At 41.8% G+C, this 19,496-nt stretch overlaps 1 protein-coding gene across 3 annotated transcripts in view; it reads right to left on the bottom strand.

Moving 5' to 3' along the window:
• Nucleotides 1-19,496, bottom strand: part of LOC119819176 (cytohesin 1 interacting protein) — a 63,149-nt gene that overhangs the window by 17,177 nt on the left and 26,476 nt on the right. For 2 of the 3 annotated variants that reach the window (XM_038337236.2, XM_038337237.2), the window contains 4 exons: nt 12,024-12,183; nt 4,329-4,378; nt 3,929-3,983; nt 163-265 (listed from right to left, as the gene is read on the bottom strand). In XM_038337236.2, coding sequence (XP_038193164.1) covers nt 163-265; nt 3,929-3,983; nt 4,329-4,378; nt 12,024-12,092 — 277 coding nt within the window. In that variant the 5' untranslated portion in view covers nt 12,093-12,183. Of the gene's footprint in view, nt 1-162; nt 266-3,928; nt 3,984-4,328; nt 4,379-12,023; nt 12,234-19,496 lie in introns of those variants that run through there. The other variant, XM_038337235.2, reaches the window with a different exon arrangement.

Below are 19,496 nucleotides of genomic sequence, written 5' to 3'. Positions count from 1 at the left end.
TAAGCAAAGCCTCCCGACATGGAAATGAAGACAAACAAGCAAGTTCCACCCCCAGTGTCGCTCAAGAAAATTCCAAGCAACCACTTCACATTCACTCAACCTTTACTCTCAAAAAGTTTCCTGCTATTTAAATAGATTCTAGCATGGACAGAGCTAGCTTACCAGCTTGCAGGCCAGCACAGTGAGCGGGGCTGTCTTCCTGTACTTTGTAGATCATGGTGCACACTTCTGAGGAGGAGATGTTCTGGTTCTGGAGCCTGTAGGTCTATAAAATTGAAGTGGGTACATAGTAACTTTTCAAAGATGTCAACAAATATTCGTCAGAACATCAACTGGTGCCAACAGCATTAAGTGGCACAATAGTTAAGTGCAAAGGACAACTTGGAAAAGCTTTCCTCGCTGTACACGGAACGGAAGGTACCAATTTTGTAATTCCAGCAGATAACTGGCAGCCAATTCCATTCACAAAGAACATCTGGCATGAAAAAGAAAGTGGGATGCAAGTGGATCTAAATGATTTGTTTTCAAATCCCAGAGACCACCCGATGCTATCACTGTGTATTTATTAAGGAAGAAATTAAACTTCTTATTCTCCATGGGATGAAACAATGGTAGCCATGTGCAAAGGAAAAGCTCCTTGTGGGTCTAGCAGGCTAAAGCAGGCATTGGGGAAGAGTATGAGACACAAAATATCCAGAGGGGAGACTGTGGATATTTCATATATCCAACATAATAAAACCAGCAGTGCTTATATTAAATCGGAGTTCTGCAAATAACGGCAATCTGTCCTATGTTTGTTCTAAGTGGTCTAATCGACTAGACCAGTTTCATTTTTGAGCGCACAAGACCCCTCCCGCCCTGAATTCTTGTCAGTTCCCACGTCATCCAACTAAATAAAAAGAGACATGCTTCCCCAAGTGTCTTGGTTTGATACAAAAATTCAGTGGCACTGGGTTTTATTGGCGATGTTTTTAGTTTTCACGTCAAAATATAAAAAACGCTAAGGAGACATTTGATAGATATAGGACTCCCATAACTCCAAACAAGCATGCTTTCCTATTTAATGATTTTAGTTGTGGAATGGAGTTCCATCTAGAACCAAAATCAATGTTTTGAGTTGTCTTTTAAAGATCTGATTACTAAAAATTAAGCCACATTAGAGTATTGTTTCCTTCTCGAGAAATCTATGGCTGAGACACCATAATCAGTTGTAAGCATGTTGCTTTAAGAGCGAGCCACTTGGTTCTGCTAAATGCTACAAGATGTTTGCTCAACTATAAAGTGTTTAGAATCCTCCATTTGAAAAGCAGAGCAGCTTCAACACAGGTCCCACCCGAATCAGAAACCTTTTTGAGAGTTTCCTGCCCTAGACCACACCACAGCTCAGCTCCTTCTAGAAAGAGGAGCCGAACTAGTTCATGTGCTTCAAGAGCCAAAGACTGAGCTGATACACCTTTTAGAAGTCACTGTTCTTGTACTCCCCATCAACAGGAAGATGTGCCCTTCTTCCCAGGTGTCAAGGTGAACAGAGTGTAGTTGTCAATTTGGGGATTAGAGATAGAAAGGCAAACCCAAAATCTATGTAGGCTCAGGAAAGAATACTTTGTGGTGGCATTTCATTTGTGTTTTTAATAAATAAAGCTTGCCTGAAGATCAGAAAAGTAAAACAGCCACACTGGCCAGCCTTACAGATCAGTCAGCATGACATACACCTTGAATCCCAGTAGCCACACTGGCTTACCATAGAAACCAGGCAGTAGTGCGCACCCTTAATTCCAGATCTAGAGAGGATTATAAAACAGAAGGAGACAGCTCTCATTCTCCGTCTCATTCAGAGGTTTCCTAGAGCCAGGATCACTATTTTGGAACTGAGGTAGAGGTAATACCCAGTGGCTGGCTGCTTTGTTTTTCTGACCTTCAGGGTGAACCTTAGTATCTGTCTCTTGGTGTCTCTTGTCTGTATCCTGTCAATCATATTTTGAATAAACTCTGACTGGCCAGGCAGGAAGTATAGGCAGGTCAACCAGACAGGAAGTAGAGGTGGGGCAATGAGAACAGGAGAATTCTAGGAAGGAGGAAGCCCATTCCGCCCACTCCTGCCCAGACTCTGAAGAAGCAACATGTGATCTGCCCCACTGTGAAAGGTACTGAGCCACATGGCTAACATAGATCAGAATAATGGGTTAATATAAGCTATAGGAGCTAATAAGAAGCCTGAGCTAACGGGCCAATCAGTTTTATAACTTATGGAGCTCTCTGTGTGATTTTCTCTGGAACTAAATGGCCGGGGTATTGGGCAGGACAGAAACCCCACAAACAGGCCCCTCATGTTACAGAATGGCGCCCACAAACAAGCTGGCCCTGATGTTACAGTCTCTGAGTTTTTATTACTTGGTCACAGGCCACCTCACACCCACATCTCCTATCCTCACACTGTCACTGGCTTGGAAAGTAAATGTCACGAGCACTGCTGCAAACTGTTGACTTCTGACATAACATGTATGCACTGTTATCTAGCTTAGGACTAGAACCATCAGGGCTCCTTGAGCGCCAAAACTTTCACGTGTCTGCTGCCCGTTGTGTAGTAAAATGCTGATGTGTGTGATTCTACACACACTCTTGTGGTGAGAGAGACAGGGAAGGATGCAACAACATGACCCACCAGTAGGAAAACAAGACAGGCAGGTACTCGGTCACCCTGCTTCCAGTTGCTACCATGAGGCAATCTTGAAGAGGCCCGTGATGGGCATGCAGCATCTCTTCAAAGAAAGGCAGGTGGCTCCTGTGAGGGGCCCATACTTCTAAAATCTCATAGATTTTCCCCCATTTTTGTGGAAAATTATGACTCCATGTTTATATGGTAAATTTTTAATTAGGGATCTCAGAAAGCAGAAGCCTTTTCTCCCATTACTTCCTTGATCATTCTATGTTGTTTCTTTACTCAGAGAGTATGTTAAAGGCAGCAGTTTCCTGTTCTGGCTCCTAAAATATACACTCAGCTTCCTTTATGGGGTTGATATCACACCAAGGTTTTCCAAAAGCAGTACTCGGTGGAGCAAAGATCTACAATCTGACATAGAGCATGAGAACGCGATTTTGCAAAGCACATCAGAAAGAAAGGCAGAAATGATGTGAAAACTTAAGACTTGAGTTGTTACTACTGCTCTCGATTAGATGACAGCCCAAGTGACTGCCTCCGTTAGCCATCTTCACAAACATAATTGTGAAAAGACAGGCAACACATAAAAAATATTCTTGGACAGCCACACTGAAACCCATGAAGAAGGGTAAAAATTTCTACCCGTGGTTTTCAAGTAATAGAGTTATTATCTTATTATCATGGGGAAAGGGTTACAAATTTCTTGTTGTACTCAATAAGAAATGTTGGGTCTCTATTAAGACATATCTGGATTTATATATACAAATATACTATCTCACAAGTATTCCTCTTAACTTACCCTTTTAGTTTTGTGACACAGGGTTTCACAATGTAGTCCTGGCTAGCCTGGAACTCCCTTCCACCCTCTGCCTTCCAAGTGCTTGGATTAAAGCCATGAACCACCATGCCCAGCTCAAGTATTTAGAATCTGATAGATATACAGTACAAGAATATGATTATATGAAAATAAACTTCTGTAAAATGTCTTTTGCTTTCCTCTTAAAGTCCTGAAGTGTCAAGCATCTGTGTCTGACCTATCATTAAGACTGCAGTGGCTCAGCGCAAGGAGGAAGAGCGTCTCTAGGGAAACAGAAGTGTTTTCTCCCCCTGGTAGTATTTAACATACGGAAAATCAGCCACACACTAAATAAACTCCAGTCCCCATCGTCGTTCTAAGCCTGTCCTAACCACATTGCTCTTTCCAAATGTTATGGTGTAATTAGTGTCTGCTTCTCCCTTGAAAACATAGAATGTTTACAAACTGCCCACCTGTATTTCAAATCCAAATGCTCCATTGTCCTGCTTTTCCACAGTAACAAGCTTTCTGTAAGAAAAAAAGTTTAAACTGCATAAATAACAAAGCATCATATTTGGAATATATTTAGTATTAACAATTATTGTTACAATGGAAACTAGTTTTCATTTCTGTAATTCTATTATGTGTTAGTGGTGCATACTATTGTGCGTGTGTACAGGTGAGAATGCGCGCACACACGCGTGCAAGCACACATACTGGAGCACTTACATCCATAAACATCTCTGACAGAGACTTATTAAAAAAGAAAAAGGAAGAAAGGAAGGGAAGGAGGGAGGGAGGAAGGAAGGAAGGAAGGAAGGAAGGAAGGAAGGAAGGAAGGAAGGAAGAAAAAGGGAAAAGGAATCTCTTTACCTTTGAGACCAGGAAAATTCACCTAGAGAACTTGATCTGGCCAAAGCAAGCTGAAAAATACAAAGAGCACAGAGTTATCTCAAGGTCTTTAAGATGTGTCTGCAACTGTTCTGGGTTACAAAGGACTTTGTTCTTCATCACCATCCAGGAAACTTTATTAGGTGAGATTAGTAATGTCCGTTCTCTCACAACAGCAAAGGAGAGTTTGGGAGAAGAGGGACTCCCAGATATTCTACTGAGAAGATGAAGAGAGGCTCAGATAGTAAGATATTGGGTGAGGAGAATGTTCGCTCCCTGTAGCAGAACGTCAAGCTTCCAAGGATTGCTTTATATTTAACCCATGATTATGTCAACCTCTCACAATGAGCTATAGCAGTTTACAATCCTACCCAGAGGATGGCATGAAGACCATAGTCCATATTTTCTATCGCTGTAGATGAAATGCTTAGATTTACTATAACAGTTCAACGTGTTACTCTTTTTTACCAGGTTAAGATAATCTGTAAAGAATGAGCTCACATACAGAAATATGATTCAAGACACTGGCAGGATGGCTCAGTGGGTAAAGATGCTCCCAAACCTCGCAGCAGAGGTTTACTCCATGGGAAGGGAGGACCAGCTCCTGCGTTTGTCTTCTGACTTCCTCATGCATAGCATTACACACATGCGCACACGCACACACATACAGAGAAAGAGAGAGAGAGAGAGAGAGAGAGAGAGAGAGAGAGAGAGAGACTAACACTACCACACACACACACACACACACACACACACACACACACACACATAATTAGAATAGAAACTAAAAAAATAGACTCAGGAAAAAAATGAGGGAGGGACTCCAAACCTCAATTCTGATTATGGTTTATTTTTACAATAGTTTAGGAAGAACGTAGTGAGATTTCCTGCCAAAAAAAAGTGAAGAAACCTCATAATGCTATAAATAACAACACATTCACTCCTCTGCTCATTTTGGGAAAAGTCGTATAAACAATAAGGCTCCAGGACAGACCCAAACTCTTATAAAGAGAGAATGTGAGCAACAGGAGAGACGTTCGTCTTAAGGGACTGTGACCAGTTTTAGTTTTGATTTCTTCTGTTTAAGAAATATTTTACAGATGTTAATTATTAATTAGTCCTTTCTTAAAATATTGTCCTAAGGGCTTAAAACATAGCATTATTCCCCTAATTAAGCCATGATATTTTAAAAAATAGTTTATTTTTATTTTATATATATGAATATTTTGCCTGAACGTATGTATGGACATGGTGTGCATGACCCGTGTCTGTGCAGGTCAGAAGTCACCAGATCCTTGGAACTGGGATTAAAAGACTGCCTGTCAGGAACTTCCATGAGAACACCAGAAATTGAATCCATGTCCCCTACAAGAGCAGCATGTGCTCTTCATGCTGAGTCATCACTCCTGCTGATCGGCCATGGCATTTAACTGCCAACATAATGCAATTGTCATTCATAAACAAACAAAATGGGAAATCAAAGAGGTTGATAGAGATAACTAAAAATAATGTGAGGATAAAACCCATACATAGAAAATACGTAGGAGAAATTAATGCATACAGGACAAATCCCATAGATGCCTACATTACCATAAATTCACATTGTCAGGTACCAAATGCCAACAAGTTCACGAATTTTCTGGAATGCCTCGGTGTTAAAAATTCAGCCACCGGTCACTACATGTAATGGAGAGATGATGTCACCACGCAGGCTTTCTGTGTAACAACAGCATTATCGTCTTTTGTCAGTTGTACCTGGAGTCTCAAGCAGGAAGGCTCAGGCCCTAAATCACCCTCTAGGCTTGTACTAAGTTTCTAATTTTGATTTATAAGGACTAGGTATGGGATACCTTCAGCAATTTGAATGGTTTGTCATAATCTGATTTTCTGCCTTAATACTTAATGTACACACACACACACACACACACACACTTGGTGGGGGGAGGAATGGAAAGATTAACAGGGTTAGGAACTTTTCGGTTACATCAGAAAGCTGCATCCCTGTGAATTGGAGCTAAAAAAAGAAGGCGCTATTCACAAGCATCTCACCCTTAGGTTGTGTTCATATTTTCTTGATCTGTTTTCAATATCGCCATCTCCTTGGATTCACCCTTCATTCAGATTGTCAAATACTCAGTTCAGCTGTATTTAATTTTGTTAACTGTAATCCCAATGGAGGGCTTTGGGTTTTTAAAACGGTGCTCTTACTGGTATGGTTTGCCATTTCTCATCACTGTCCACACGGAGGCTTGTATGTGCCCATGTGTACCCATCTAGATGAAGAGTGTATGCGTTTGAACGCTTCACTTCTTCAGCGAATCATCTGTGTGCTTTGGGGCTCTGGGGAGATAACCTGGCTTTACTTCTCACCTCAGTGCTTCACAGAGGCCTCGAGTAGACTGTGACTTTAAAAATAGTAAAACAGACAGACAGAACGAAACCTCAGATGCCATCTGCAACTGAAGGATGGTGAGAGATCCCGGGTAAAATATTCAAGTTCAGTCAGATGAGATTCTCTTTAACTTTGTCCTTCATTAAATTAAAGCTTCATTAGAAAAAAAACAAAGATAATTTTAAAAAAATAAAAATGTGGAAAATTAAACACGGGTGATTTCAGTATTCACTGAAACTTCCTCCTGATACTATTCTATTTTATTATTTTACTTGTATCTTCATACTTTTTACTTATTTTTCTGATTCCTACACCCCTACCCTGGCAAGAGATATTTTTGTCAAGGCTGGTCCTTGACAATCTCAAACACTTAGAAGGATTTTAAACCCATCAAGTAGTATAGAAAGAGGGCTAAGAGAAAATAAAGTAAAATAGCGGTATCTTAATACCTAATGCTAAATAAACTAATGTTAACAATTAATCAGTCCTCAAGAACTAACCAGTTTTCAAGAATTAATAAAACATCTGACTAGCACAGTGTTCAATGCCCCTTTCTTAGCCCCGCAGACATAGAATTGATGTGAGCCTCAGGATTTCCTCAATATGCTTTTTTAGTGACAGGTTATTATGGATAGACTCAAATCTAAAATCTAAAATAGATCAGACTTCTCCATTCAGGCAAGGAGTTGCTCACCTCTCTCCTTGTAACAGTTCTGTGTAGCTTGCTGGCTAAACAGTAATGAGGAACACTCCCGTGGCTGATATGTTTGGGTTACCAGTGACACAAAACGTCCAGACAAAATCAGACTATAAATTAGTTTCCCTTCTGGACTGGAAGAGATTTTAAACAGTAAGTTTATAAATACAAAGCAATTTAAATGCATTAGCTACCGTGAAACTCTCCAATGGTGGCCAATCACACAAAGTCTTCTTGGTTTTGATCTGAGCTGTCTAAAGGGTGACATAAAAGAAACTCTCAGGCTTCTGCCTTGCTCCCCTGATAAACTGCCTGTTACTTGGAGTGTGTCCTAAGGCCTTCTCAAGGGTTTTCTGAATCAAGTTGTCTCTGTGTCTGTCTCCCTGGCACGAGTCAGCCCTATCTGAAGATGTGGCCTTGGAGTAGGTGTTGCACAGACAGACAGCCCTCCCAGCCAGAGTCTTCCTGCGTTGTAGTGATGGCACACACACAAGAAAGAAATTCATGAATGGAGAACTGGTGTGCAATTCACAGCATATGCTGGCAACAGCTGTCTTTTATTACACATTATCTAATATGACAAGTCTAGGGTTAGCGATTTGGCAGACTTGAAAGCGGCACATTCGGCTCTGACTACAGCAAACCAGGCTCCTTAGCGTCTTACTAGCCAGGAGTGTAGTGATGTCTGGGGCTGAACACAGGGACGTTCCTCTGCTTTCGGGGAGACGAATTAAAAGGCAAGGCATTAATATTCCACACAGAGTGTCTCCTGCTAAACAGCGATTCGCAGGTCTCTCTTTAGTGGAAAATCAAGACCAAACACAGCAGCTGTCGACGGGCAAAGCAGAGAGGAAGTCGGAAACACGGCTTGATGGTGAAGCCTCCTCAAAGCAGCTCAGAGACCAACACAGAAGCACTTTGGCTGTTAAGGCAGACCTGTGTTCTTGTCCTAGCTCTATGGACTCATTTCCTGCAAGAGTTGTGGGTGTAGTTAGAGGAAGGTCCGGATTCAGAGGTGGGCTTCTTATTTTTTTAAACACTTTGTTTCGAATTATGATTCTTTCCAATTCTTTCCAATATCTCACTTTTATTTCCAACTGTTCCATGAATATAGTTCTCTCCCATATTTTGAAAGTCAGACAATTAAGACAGAAAGGATCAAACTATCCAAAGACACACCAGAATAATGAAACTGAAGTCAACACCCTAACTTATAATACCCCCATGGGAGATTAAGTAAGACATTTTAGCTTCCAAAAAGGTCTGATTACAGACCTACACCTTTTGCAAAAGAAGAAGAGTTGGGTATTAGACCCAGCCTAACACTGCAGAATTGATTTTGCCTAATGAGATACTGGCAAAAGTCCAAAGAACATCCCTGGGGGCAGAACCCAACCGAGAACTACACCCATTACAAGCATTTAGCACCATCCCTACCGAAATTGTGTATGAAACCAGCTTTCTAGAACCTTCCAATTTAGCGATAATTTCATCACGCAAAGGAAACTAGACAATGGCAATCAGTTTGGGTCTAATTCATAATTAAACTGCATACCTGTGTGCCAGGTTCCTGTTTCTCACTGCCACACTAGGCGAGAGCCACCTTCATCACAGCCTGGTGAGAGTGTCAGGCAGGCACTGTCTCTACCCCTGGGACATGGCGTGCTTGCAAGACGTCCCTTCTCTTCCATCAACCTCCCTCAGGGTTTTACATTGCAGGGGCTTCGCCCCAAAAGCCTATGTTCAAAATTAGCAGCGTTACTGCTGTGTCTGGCACTCCCTACCAATGCAGGTACTGAAATAATAGGCACACACAGAAATCTATTTTTAAACAATTAGGAGTGCAAACACCCAGTGGATTCTGAAGGTTAAGGCGAAGCTAGGAGCTAGCCAGATATAGCTTTGCAGAAACCAAAGCCACAATAACAAGAAGTACGAATGTTGACGTCAGCCCTCAAAGTGTTGAAAATAACAGCAGACAGAGGGACACCTGCTGCCGCTGCTGCTACTCTTGCCTCACAGGAATCCGGCTGCAGACCATGCAGACAGTGCCAGAGGGGTGGCTTTTGTCATTGCTGTTGTTTGTTTGCGTTTCTAAGAAAACAATTAATAAGAAGCAAATGTCCACGTGGAAAATTATGAAATCTTGGCATACACCTGCATAAAGTTTCACTGATAGTGATTACATAGAACCATGGGTACCATGCTCCAAAGGTTTGGTATAGAAAAAAAAAGGGGGTTTGTTTTTGTTTTTAAACTGGGATGGGGTTTCTCTGCATAGCCCTGGGTGTCCTGGAACTCACTCTAGAGACCAAGTGCCACCACCAGAAAAAGTCTTAAGAATAGGGGAAGTATATCACACAGTATGTTAAAGAGTACAAGAAGAGAAAGCGAAGAAATAGAGAACACGTAATAAGTCAATGGTCTAGGAAGTCTGCATGCTCACACATTTTATACGCCTAAATCCCTCTTACCATTCCCTCCAATAGTCACCGAATCCTACTGGTTGTTTTTTTCCAATTCATAGTATCCTTACTCAGGCTTAAAAGCCAGATGTGCCTCATTGGCCTTCAGTGCCATTGACCACCAAGTCTTTACCTCTTCACTGCTTCGTTTCCTCTTTCTCCAACTACTGTAAAAACCCGCCCACCAACCTGCCACTTTTCTAGAATGAAGTTCCTAAATTTCACAACATCTCAAACCTACTCAGTGGCTCTGGAGGCTGGTCCAATTATAGTTAGATTTCTGCATCCATCCATTCAACCAGCTGAAGGCAAAGAGATTCCATAGAAACAAAACATGACATCTAAACTGAACATATATGTTTCTGTACGGTCATCGTTCTCCAAATGATACAATGTGACAACTAGTCATATAGCCAGTGATCATGTCTTAGGTATTAGACCTGATCCTAGCATTTTACATGCAAATACGACGACACTTTACATCAGGGATTCCAGCATGTGCAGTCTTTGCTTTGCATGGGTGGGGGTTTTAGAACCTGAGTGGATGGCAACAGCCAACTGGACTGCTTTCTCAAGGAAATTTACCCACAAGTCTGTCTCTCCTCTCCAGGCACACTAGATCTTCCTGACACACTAAACACTGTGTGACTGTGTAAAATTGACCCCAAGGCACAAGAGTCTGTGCCTCCACCTTAGGGAGTCCCTTGTTTAGGGGTACCAGACTGCAGGATGTTTTTCAGAGTCATGTTACATATCTGTTGTATAACACCTGTTCATTCTGTCCCTAAATTGTAACCCTTCTCTAGGAAGGAAACAGGCCCTTGTGGCTGATCTAGTTAGTTTGATGGTTTTCACCTTAAAGGGGTCCAGCATGATTTAATGCTTGGGCTAAAAAGGAGATGTGGAAAGATCCATCCCTTGACGTGATAATCAAGTCTTGGCAAATGATGCCATCATCTTCATCGCTATGGAAAATGCCAAGAAATCAGTTCACCATATCACTGAAAGAAGAAGCTGCCTCTCCCCCAAGCTGGAACTCTGCAATACTGAGGTTAAAAGCATTCAGAGAAGAAGACAATGCACACAAGAGTGCAGACCACATAACAATACTCTCAGGCTCTCAGCCAATTCCAAACATCTTGTGTACAATTGCTGTATGAAAATTCAAATATATACTTTGGACCAATCAATATGATCAAAATATACAAAGAGATACATGGTTAATTAAAGGCCAAAACTTCAGAACAAATTCTTGTAGACATAGATTTACCCAAGTGAGTGCTCATCTCTAAAGAAAGTTTATGCAATAAAAATTTCCAAACAGCCTCTACCAAGCGCCGAGTGCCCCACATATTTCCTTACTTAAGGAACACAAAGTTCAAGGATGGTGTTTCTGCTGTTGCCTAATCAAATGAATGGAATTTAGTGCAATAGCCTCCTTTTGTAAGGGACATAATGTGAGGACGGCTGGCACCTTGCTCAAGATGCCACAGCCACTAAGCAGCCAAACTGGCTGTTTAGTCAATGTTTACCTCCCCACGAAAGTCTTCCTTCCCAACAGCGCTGGGTTGTGTCAGTGCTCGGGAGCTGAAGAATTAATTTAGTTCACAACCCTTGCATTCCAGGATGCATCGTCTCTTGACTGGGAACTAGTAGGACTACCTAGGCCTGGAGGTGAGACTAGGAGTGAGAGAATCGATGGAGACACAAAGGGGAAAATTCAGATGATGCGGCCTGCATCCCTGTAAACCATCTTCAAGCTTGTTGTGCTCAACAACTTCATTTTACTTGAGCACATACTTAAAAAGAAATATTTAAGTCTTACTTTTAAAAAAATTAAGACTGTTTCCCCATCTCTGGAGCGCTACATTGTCTCTTTTGCAAGTCACCTTCTTCCCCGCACATACAGTCAATAACTCCTAAGTCCTGAGTGGACTGACTTAGTAGACAGAGGTTGTCCTTAGGAGGGGAAAGAATTCTCTTTTGAATACGAACCAAACTCACTCTTAAGGATGGAAAGTGAGGCTGGGGGTCAAGGAACTCGCGGCAACAAGTAGGAGCAAGTACCACTTTGGGCCGTCGTCAGACAAACATGAACATTGTAGGCAGAAGTGCAATAGTACCTGCTTTCGTCCCCGAGGCAAAGTAGCCACAGTGTCTGCCAGCATTTGGATCCTTCTGCTGTCCTCCATCGTGAGCGGGCCCGTGAGCGTGGAGTAGGCACTATATGCGGGATCAGCACGGTACTCCAAGTTGCCATTGCTGTTCTGCTGCTGTAGAAGCCTTTGCAAAGACATTGTGGACAAAGATTAATCCCAGCAGCACATGCTGCAGTGGCCTTGCTGGAGGGGGAAGTGAAATACACCCTCCGACAGGCAGTCCAACAGCAGCAAAGCAGAACGGACCCACGTGACTGCTGTGGTTTGAGGTACAGTTACACAAACCCTATCTAGAAGCGCTCCCCCTCCCCAGGGCTCCTGGGAGAACCTCTTGCTCCTTTTCTACAATTAAAAAAAACAGAATCACTTAATCGCTTTACTTTTTTTTCTCCCTCAAACAGCCAGGACACTTAGAATTTGATACTCTATGGCTACCTCTATTCAAAACAGAATTTTCTAGTTTTAAAAAGAAAAAAAAAAGAGTCTTGCTCAAGTTCTGTCATCTGTTTCCTACCATGCCCTCATTTAACATGAGTGCCACAGTGCACATGGCGGACAGCACCTACCCTCGGCTCTGAGGGCGCTAAGCATTACAGGTGCTGGTCATGCTGCTCTCCGGAGAGTCTATGTAGTGCTCCTCCCCTGAAGGACACCCTAGCTGATTTAGGTTCCTCAAGAAGGCATTCATTCACTTCAGCTGTGGCATTGGCGCCTGCCTTCTTACCTCCGTGCTGCTTTGTTCTTCCTGGGAATAATAAGGAGGGAAGGGCAGTACATGTAGTGTAGAATGTTGGTCATGTCCGGGACTGGACATAGCTAAAGTGTTAGGGGGAAAGAATGGGGTAGGTAAGAAGGAAATAGGCAGGCTAAGATAGCACAGGATGGCCCAGCTGTTCTAGTATGCCATCACAGGGTACCTGAAAACAGTGGCTCTTTTTTATTTTTTATTATTAAAGTCATTTGAAGAGAGCAGGTTTTATAGAGAAGCAGAGCAGGACAGAAGGTAGAATCAAAACAAAAGTAAAAAGAAGAAGTTTTAAATAGCACAGAAGTCAAACATGTATCTAAAAGTCACTCGGAAGGTCACCACCAGGGTTGACGCTAGAAAGGAATGTGTGTGCTGGAAGTTGAGGTGAATTCAGCTTACGCAAAACTTGCCAAATGTGAATTCTAAAGTCTTCAGAATTAATCAAAGGAGGGAGGCAAATCAGAGAATGGGGAAGCTTGACCATCTTATGACTCCTTTCTGTTGGAACAGGATTAAGATAGAAGCGAAATGGTATCCACCAAAACATATAAACTCCAGGTCAGAATATACAAACACACACCCTTTCAGGGGTCAGGGAAGTGTAATGCAAAAGGGAGCGGCAGTGACTCTCATAGTTCAACAAAATGAATCATAGAAGTATTCGTGTAAGGCATGCGCAGCTCTGAAAATGCATTATTATAAATGTGTGTGTGCATGTACATGGGTGTGCCTGTGTGAACGTGTGCGTGTGCCTGTGTGTGCCTGAATGTGTGCGTAAGTGTGTGCATGCATGTGTGTGTGCCCGTGTGTGTGTGCATGTTAGAAAGGGATATTAGAGAGGCTATGAAGCATGTAACACAATTAATAGATAACATTCATCCTTGTCCCTTAGGAACTTTATGGTTAGGTAAATTTGTTAATATTTCAAAACATCAAATCTAGCCAAGTTTTATAGATGAAGACTAAAATTGTATGAATTCAGTGCTATAAAATATTAGATTGTAGACTATAGATCTCAATGATTAACTGGAGAAATTTGAAAGCATTTTCACTATATAAGTTGTGGAATGCATTTATCAAGCTGAATCTTCTAATAAGTACACTTAATTTTATACTCCATGAAATATCATGGATCAAAGGCAGATCTGCTCCCTGCCCATACACGTCAGTCAGTTCACACCCACTAATTACAAATTTATGAACTGGCCAATTTCCATGGCTCTGCTCTCTGTTCTGATTCTTAGGGCCTGTCTCCAGTCACTTATTACGTACTTTAAATAATGTCCTGATCAGAAGTGTCAGTTGTGACACTATGTGGTGAAGCACTAATCTTTCAACAGCAATGTAGCCTTCTCTCTACTGTGAGATTTCAGAAGTCCTGCGTTATTTCTTTTTCGCTTTCCTCTGGGATTAACTTTCAGAGAATAGTAAGTGCCTGCTTGCCCTTCCCTTTCAGCCTCTATATCACTGAGGAGGGGATGCTGAGGATGATCTGGTCAAGCTGCCCACCACGCAGGTCTCAGGTGTGCTGCACTGTCCATGAACAAAATGAACACAGCCCAAGTTCTTTACTCACCCTGTCTCTGAAGGGGCCTGTCATATTTTTTAGATCATTCCTTTAAGCCCTACATACTACATGTGGGTCACAGTTAGAGATATTTAAGACTGTATATTAGTGCACCGTTTCCTCTCATTTCTGGAGATCAAAAGACATATTTTAACTTTAAGTTTGTGTTTCATGTCTTATATGCAAAAATTGTAGAAGAAAGATCTATCAATAAAAGTAAGAAAGGTGTTATATTTTAAAAATTAATTATACAGTAATTTCCTGAAGCATCAGGGAAGAAAAAACAACCTAAGAAAGGAAGGAAGGAAGGAAGGAAGGAAGGAAGGAAGGAAGGAAGGAAGGAAGGGAGAGAGAGGAAGGAAGGAAGCCATTCCAAATGGGCTATTGTGTTCTTAAGGATGACTTGAATGTTGAGAATAGATCTCTTTAAAAGACTGCCTGCCATGTGCTTCAAAAACTAACTTCCCATTGTTGGAAGGCAAGTAATCCTCTTACCTGAAGCATTTTGGTTTTCTGTAGAGATCCATCTTTAGGATGAATGACAAGAACCCTGAGGGACATGGGAAGATTTGGTAGAGGCAGGTAAAGGATATACTGAGTCCAGAACACAGACAGAAAGACAGGAAGTTCTTCAAGAAACTGTGGCCAACCTGCTAACCATCCACAAAAATAGCAAGAATATTGGCCCTACTGCTCCAAAGCCAGACCCCTAGTTTCAAATCCTGGTCTGATGGTTTCAGAATACAGACTAAAGAGTATCCCACGTGTGCACATGTTGAAACCCTAACCTCCAATGTAGACAGCCACTGGATAAAAAGAGGTAATCAGGGTCAGCTGAGGTCAGCGGGAAGAAACCCTGATCTAAGAGACTGTGTCCTTGAGAGAACACACATCAGAGAGGTCTCTTTCCATTGAGAGCACAGCAAGAAGGCAGCCATCTAAACTCAGGAAGAGATCCACAGTATCAAGTCAACACCTTGATCTTAGACTTTGAAGCCCCCCCCCCAGCCCTGAAAATGAAAATGTCTGTCATGTAGAACCACCCAGGGTCTTAGATTACCAGACCCGCTATGCTGGCTGTTGTCCAGCAGGCTGAGTTGATTCATACGCTCTCTAAACCTCACGTTCCACATGTCTAAACACAGCATTTAGGAAGAACAGGCACAAGAGCCCCTGTATAACTCACAGTACAAAATAAACTATTGCTCATCAATTTTGATCTAAGTAGTAAGAGCTCAAAAGGGAACACTCAGAGGCAACAACTTTAATGCTACATAAATTCGCCTGCCAACTACCCAGTATCTACATGTGCAGCAGAAGGGCCTCATGACCCTTACGAAACATAGCGCTGGAAATACGTGTGTAGTCCCCATGGTAAATCAAGATGTGTTCACAAAGCATTTTCACATCCAGTTCCTCAACTCCTGTGTTCCTTTCAGCTCAAAATATCTGTTAATTCACATGAATACGGGAGAGAAGTTAGCGGGTTCTGAATGAGGAGATTTCTGCCACCGTCTAGTTAGGTTTCCATTCCGGCTGTGACATGATTTGTTCAAGACTTTATGTTGCTTCCCAGAATGTCATAGTGTTTTGTTTTATTTTATGCCCTTACTACACAGGAAGCTTTTATTTGGCTCCCGGATGTAAGACATGAGCCAACGTCACATAGATGAACGTGGACGACTCTGGGTTTGAATTTGCAGAAGGTGAATTTAATTTTGTAAAGTTACTTATTTTATTTTTAAATATACAAGTCATTTTTATGCTTTTAAGATTTTTCACCTTTTTGTTGGTGTGTGTATTTTGTGTGTGTGTGTGTACACACACGCATGCTAGCACACATGTGGGCATGGAAACCTATGCTTTCATTCAGGTTCCAGAGGGAAATGTCAGAGCTCCTGGAACCGGAGTTACAGGAGGTTTTAAATGACCAAACGTGGGTGTTGAGATCTGAGCTTCAGTCCTCTGGAAAAGTAGCAAGTGTGCCTAATCACCGTGCCATATCGCTAGTGCCCTCATCACCTTTTTTTTTTTTTTTTTTTTGGTTTTTTTTTTTTTTTTTTTTTTCGAGACAGAGTTTCTCTGTGGCTTTGGAGCCTGTCCTGGAACTAGCTCTTGTAGACCAGGCTGGCCTCGAACTCACAGAGATCCGTCTGCCTCTGCCTCCCGAGTGCTGGGATTAAAGGCGTATGCCACCACCGCCCGGCCTCATCACCTTATTTTAAAGACTGGCTTGGGCGGATAAACATTTCGCTTTTCCCTGAATAAATGAAAATTAGATACCATTCTCAAAAGAAAAAAAAAAGCATTCATCTTCAAAATAGGCAACCTAAGATTATCCTGCAAAGACTTTCCCCAGAAAGTAGCTGGTTCAAGGAAGGAAAGTAACAGTCAGCTCATTAAAGGTCTCTGTAACAGCAGTGAGGAGAAGCACCAAGGGCAGGATTAGAGTTACTAACACATATTTAAACAAAAAAAGAGAAAAAAATTAACCCTAACATAACTAATAATTAGCAGAATGTTCCTAATATGCAAACAAGGAAACATTTTTCTAACCAATTTGTGTTTGGTTCACTTACTCATGGAGCCATGGGTGGACCATATTATTACCCCAGAGAGGCCCCCAGATTCATCTGAGGCATCTTGTCTTATCAAGATCAGCTTTTCTTGAAGTCCTCCGATGAGCTAATTCTGTCTTCAAGTGCAAAAATAGATATTTTTCCACATCCATTCACTCCTTTATCACAGAGCAACATCACCTGCGACTTCGTAAAAGTTCCGTTCCTCCCTACTTCAGCCGTGGAGAGCATGTGCACAGCAGAGGGTGGGTGTCAGAAATAGGTCTGTAAGAAGTCGTGGGGTCGGTGTAAAGTGGCATGTGGGTCCCTTGGAGCAGGGGATGTGTGTAAGCTTTGAAAGTCACCTTCTTTGCCTGCATACAGCTCCAGGTGTTATCCAAAATGATCGGGCGGTGTCCAAGCCTTGTTGGGAGCTTTAGAGGAAGTCGTTGCAGTAATTTTGAAGGTGTAAACTTTTCAGACGTAAGGAAATTCCTTAAATTTCCCATCGAAGAGGAAAACAGGGTGATAGGAGGGCACATGAAGTTCTGAATTCCAGCCTGGCTGTGCCTGCAGTAGCTCTGTGTGATGTATTCCTCCCATGCTGCATAGTTTACTTAAGTGATAAACATAGAAGCCAAGCGAAAACAGCAGGCCTGTGGAGGACAGAAAGGAGCCGACACCCAGTGCCTAGTCACTCCGTCACAACACAGCTTCAGGCCAGGAAGGGCGCACGAGTTTCCACAGACATAGTTCTCTTTTGGAGGGATAAAACTGGAGCTGGGGCGGCGGAGGAGGGGGGGGGGGGGAGTCTCTTTCAATAAAGAGACAAAGCAAACAGCATCACCATCAGTTAAAGGAAACCAAGTTGAGTTTGTCTACAACTTTCCTAGAGCCATCTTTTTCTATGCATTTGCCAAGTTTGACCTGCGCTGAAGGGAACCACATTTGCTTCGCTAAGAGAGCCTCGTGGTGTCCAGCCACCCTTCAGGCAGAGGTTGAGGCACTATGAATATTAATTTTACTTTTAGAAATCCTAAACAAGCTAGGTTTCAACAGAAACAAGTAATCTAAATCTAAAATAAATACCCACAGATACATGCTAAATATTGAAAGGTCGATGTTTTCTGCAATTGCTCTTCTTGTTGTATGCCATAAGCACAGATAATGTCGTGAGTCTCAGCTTCCATGACTATCCTCCCCAAGACACATAACTGATTATAGAACCATTAGCCGGGCACAGTGGTACAGTCCAGTAATTCCAGGCACTATGGTCACTGAGTTGGGAGGATTGCTTGGTCTGAGGAGTTAAAGCCAGCCTGGTCAACATAATAGGACTCATTTCAAAGAAGGAAAGAGCAAACTTAGCAATAGTTTTCCAAAATATAAGAGAAGTAAAATGCAAAAATAAGTAAGTTGCATATGCAACACCAACTCTTACATATGATACTTGATAATTTTTGCTATACTTATACTTAATTATTAAAATTATTTCATTGTAATATTGCAATCTTATAAAGGACTTGAAATTGTGGGTAAAAGAACCATAATCAAGAACAGCTACAACATCATAAACAAGCAATTTTAAAACTTTGTGAGGGTGGCTACAAAATCTAGACTGAGGGAAACGTAGATCACGTTCCCATGGGAGAGTCTTATAACCATGCTTATTTGTTAATCCCACCTGAAGAGAATAAGACCATATAATTTTGACCCAAATTTGAAGCAATCTTTAATTAAATACAGGCCAGGGTGAAGGACTCCGGCCTGGTCCATTCTGGGGTTCCCAGAAAGCGCCAGGCTGGCATTACTCCTAAGAAACAATTACTTAGTGGTTATAATGGACGGAGTGCTTGCACTGGGGCTTTGGCTTACTCACTGAAAAGTACAAAGCCACGGGTTCAGTCCATATAATTGGAATAAATAATAATAATAATAAGGAAACAGTAAGTAGAGTGTCTCAAGTGATAATTCTTAGAAAAGTATTTTTCAAAATGCAAACCTCTGAGACTTTAAAATATTTAACTGAAATGTGACTAGACAGGCCCCATCCTAAAGACGGGATTTCTCTTCAAACAACTGAAGTCTTGGGATTGACCTCAGGTCCAAGAATGTGTTGTGCTAGAGAAACTTAAAATGGACAGTCAACTGGACAGCCAATTAAGGTATGAGACAGTAAAAGTTAAGAAGAGTCATGTCTCTGCAGGCATCCTGCCCTCGCGAATGCCTTGTCAGTGATTTATAGTACTTTGTTAGGGTTTCGTGCCCCAAAACTGACCAATGGTTTCAGAAATCTTCTTACTCTGTCCTCCTTCTACCAAATCTTGAGTCACTAAGACCTGTATTCCCTAATTGCAGTGTTTCCCTTTAAAAACTTGTCTTTCTCTGAACTAGGGGCTGTACCCTCTTCTCATCCACTAGGTGTGTGGTCTAAACATAAGCTTGCTAAACAAAGACCCTCTTGCATTTACACCAAAAAAAAAAAAAAAAAAAAAAACCAGTTCCATGGTTTCATTAGGGATTCCAATATAAGGCCTAACAAAGCAGTGAACTTATAATTTAGA

The sequence above is a fragment of the Arvicola amphibius genome, chromosome 7 (genome assembly GCF_903992535.2).
Source record: "Arvicola amphibius chromosome 7, mArvAmp1.2, whole genome shotgun sequence".
NCBI classification, from domain to species: Eukaryota; Metazoa; Chordata; class Mammalia; order Rodentia; family Cricetidae; genus Arvicola; species Arvicola amphibius.
This window is presented reverse-complemented; position numbering and strand designations above follow the sequence as displayed.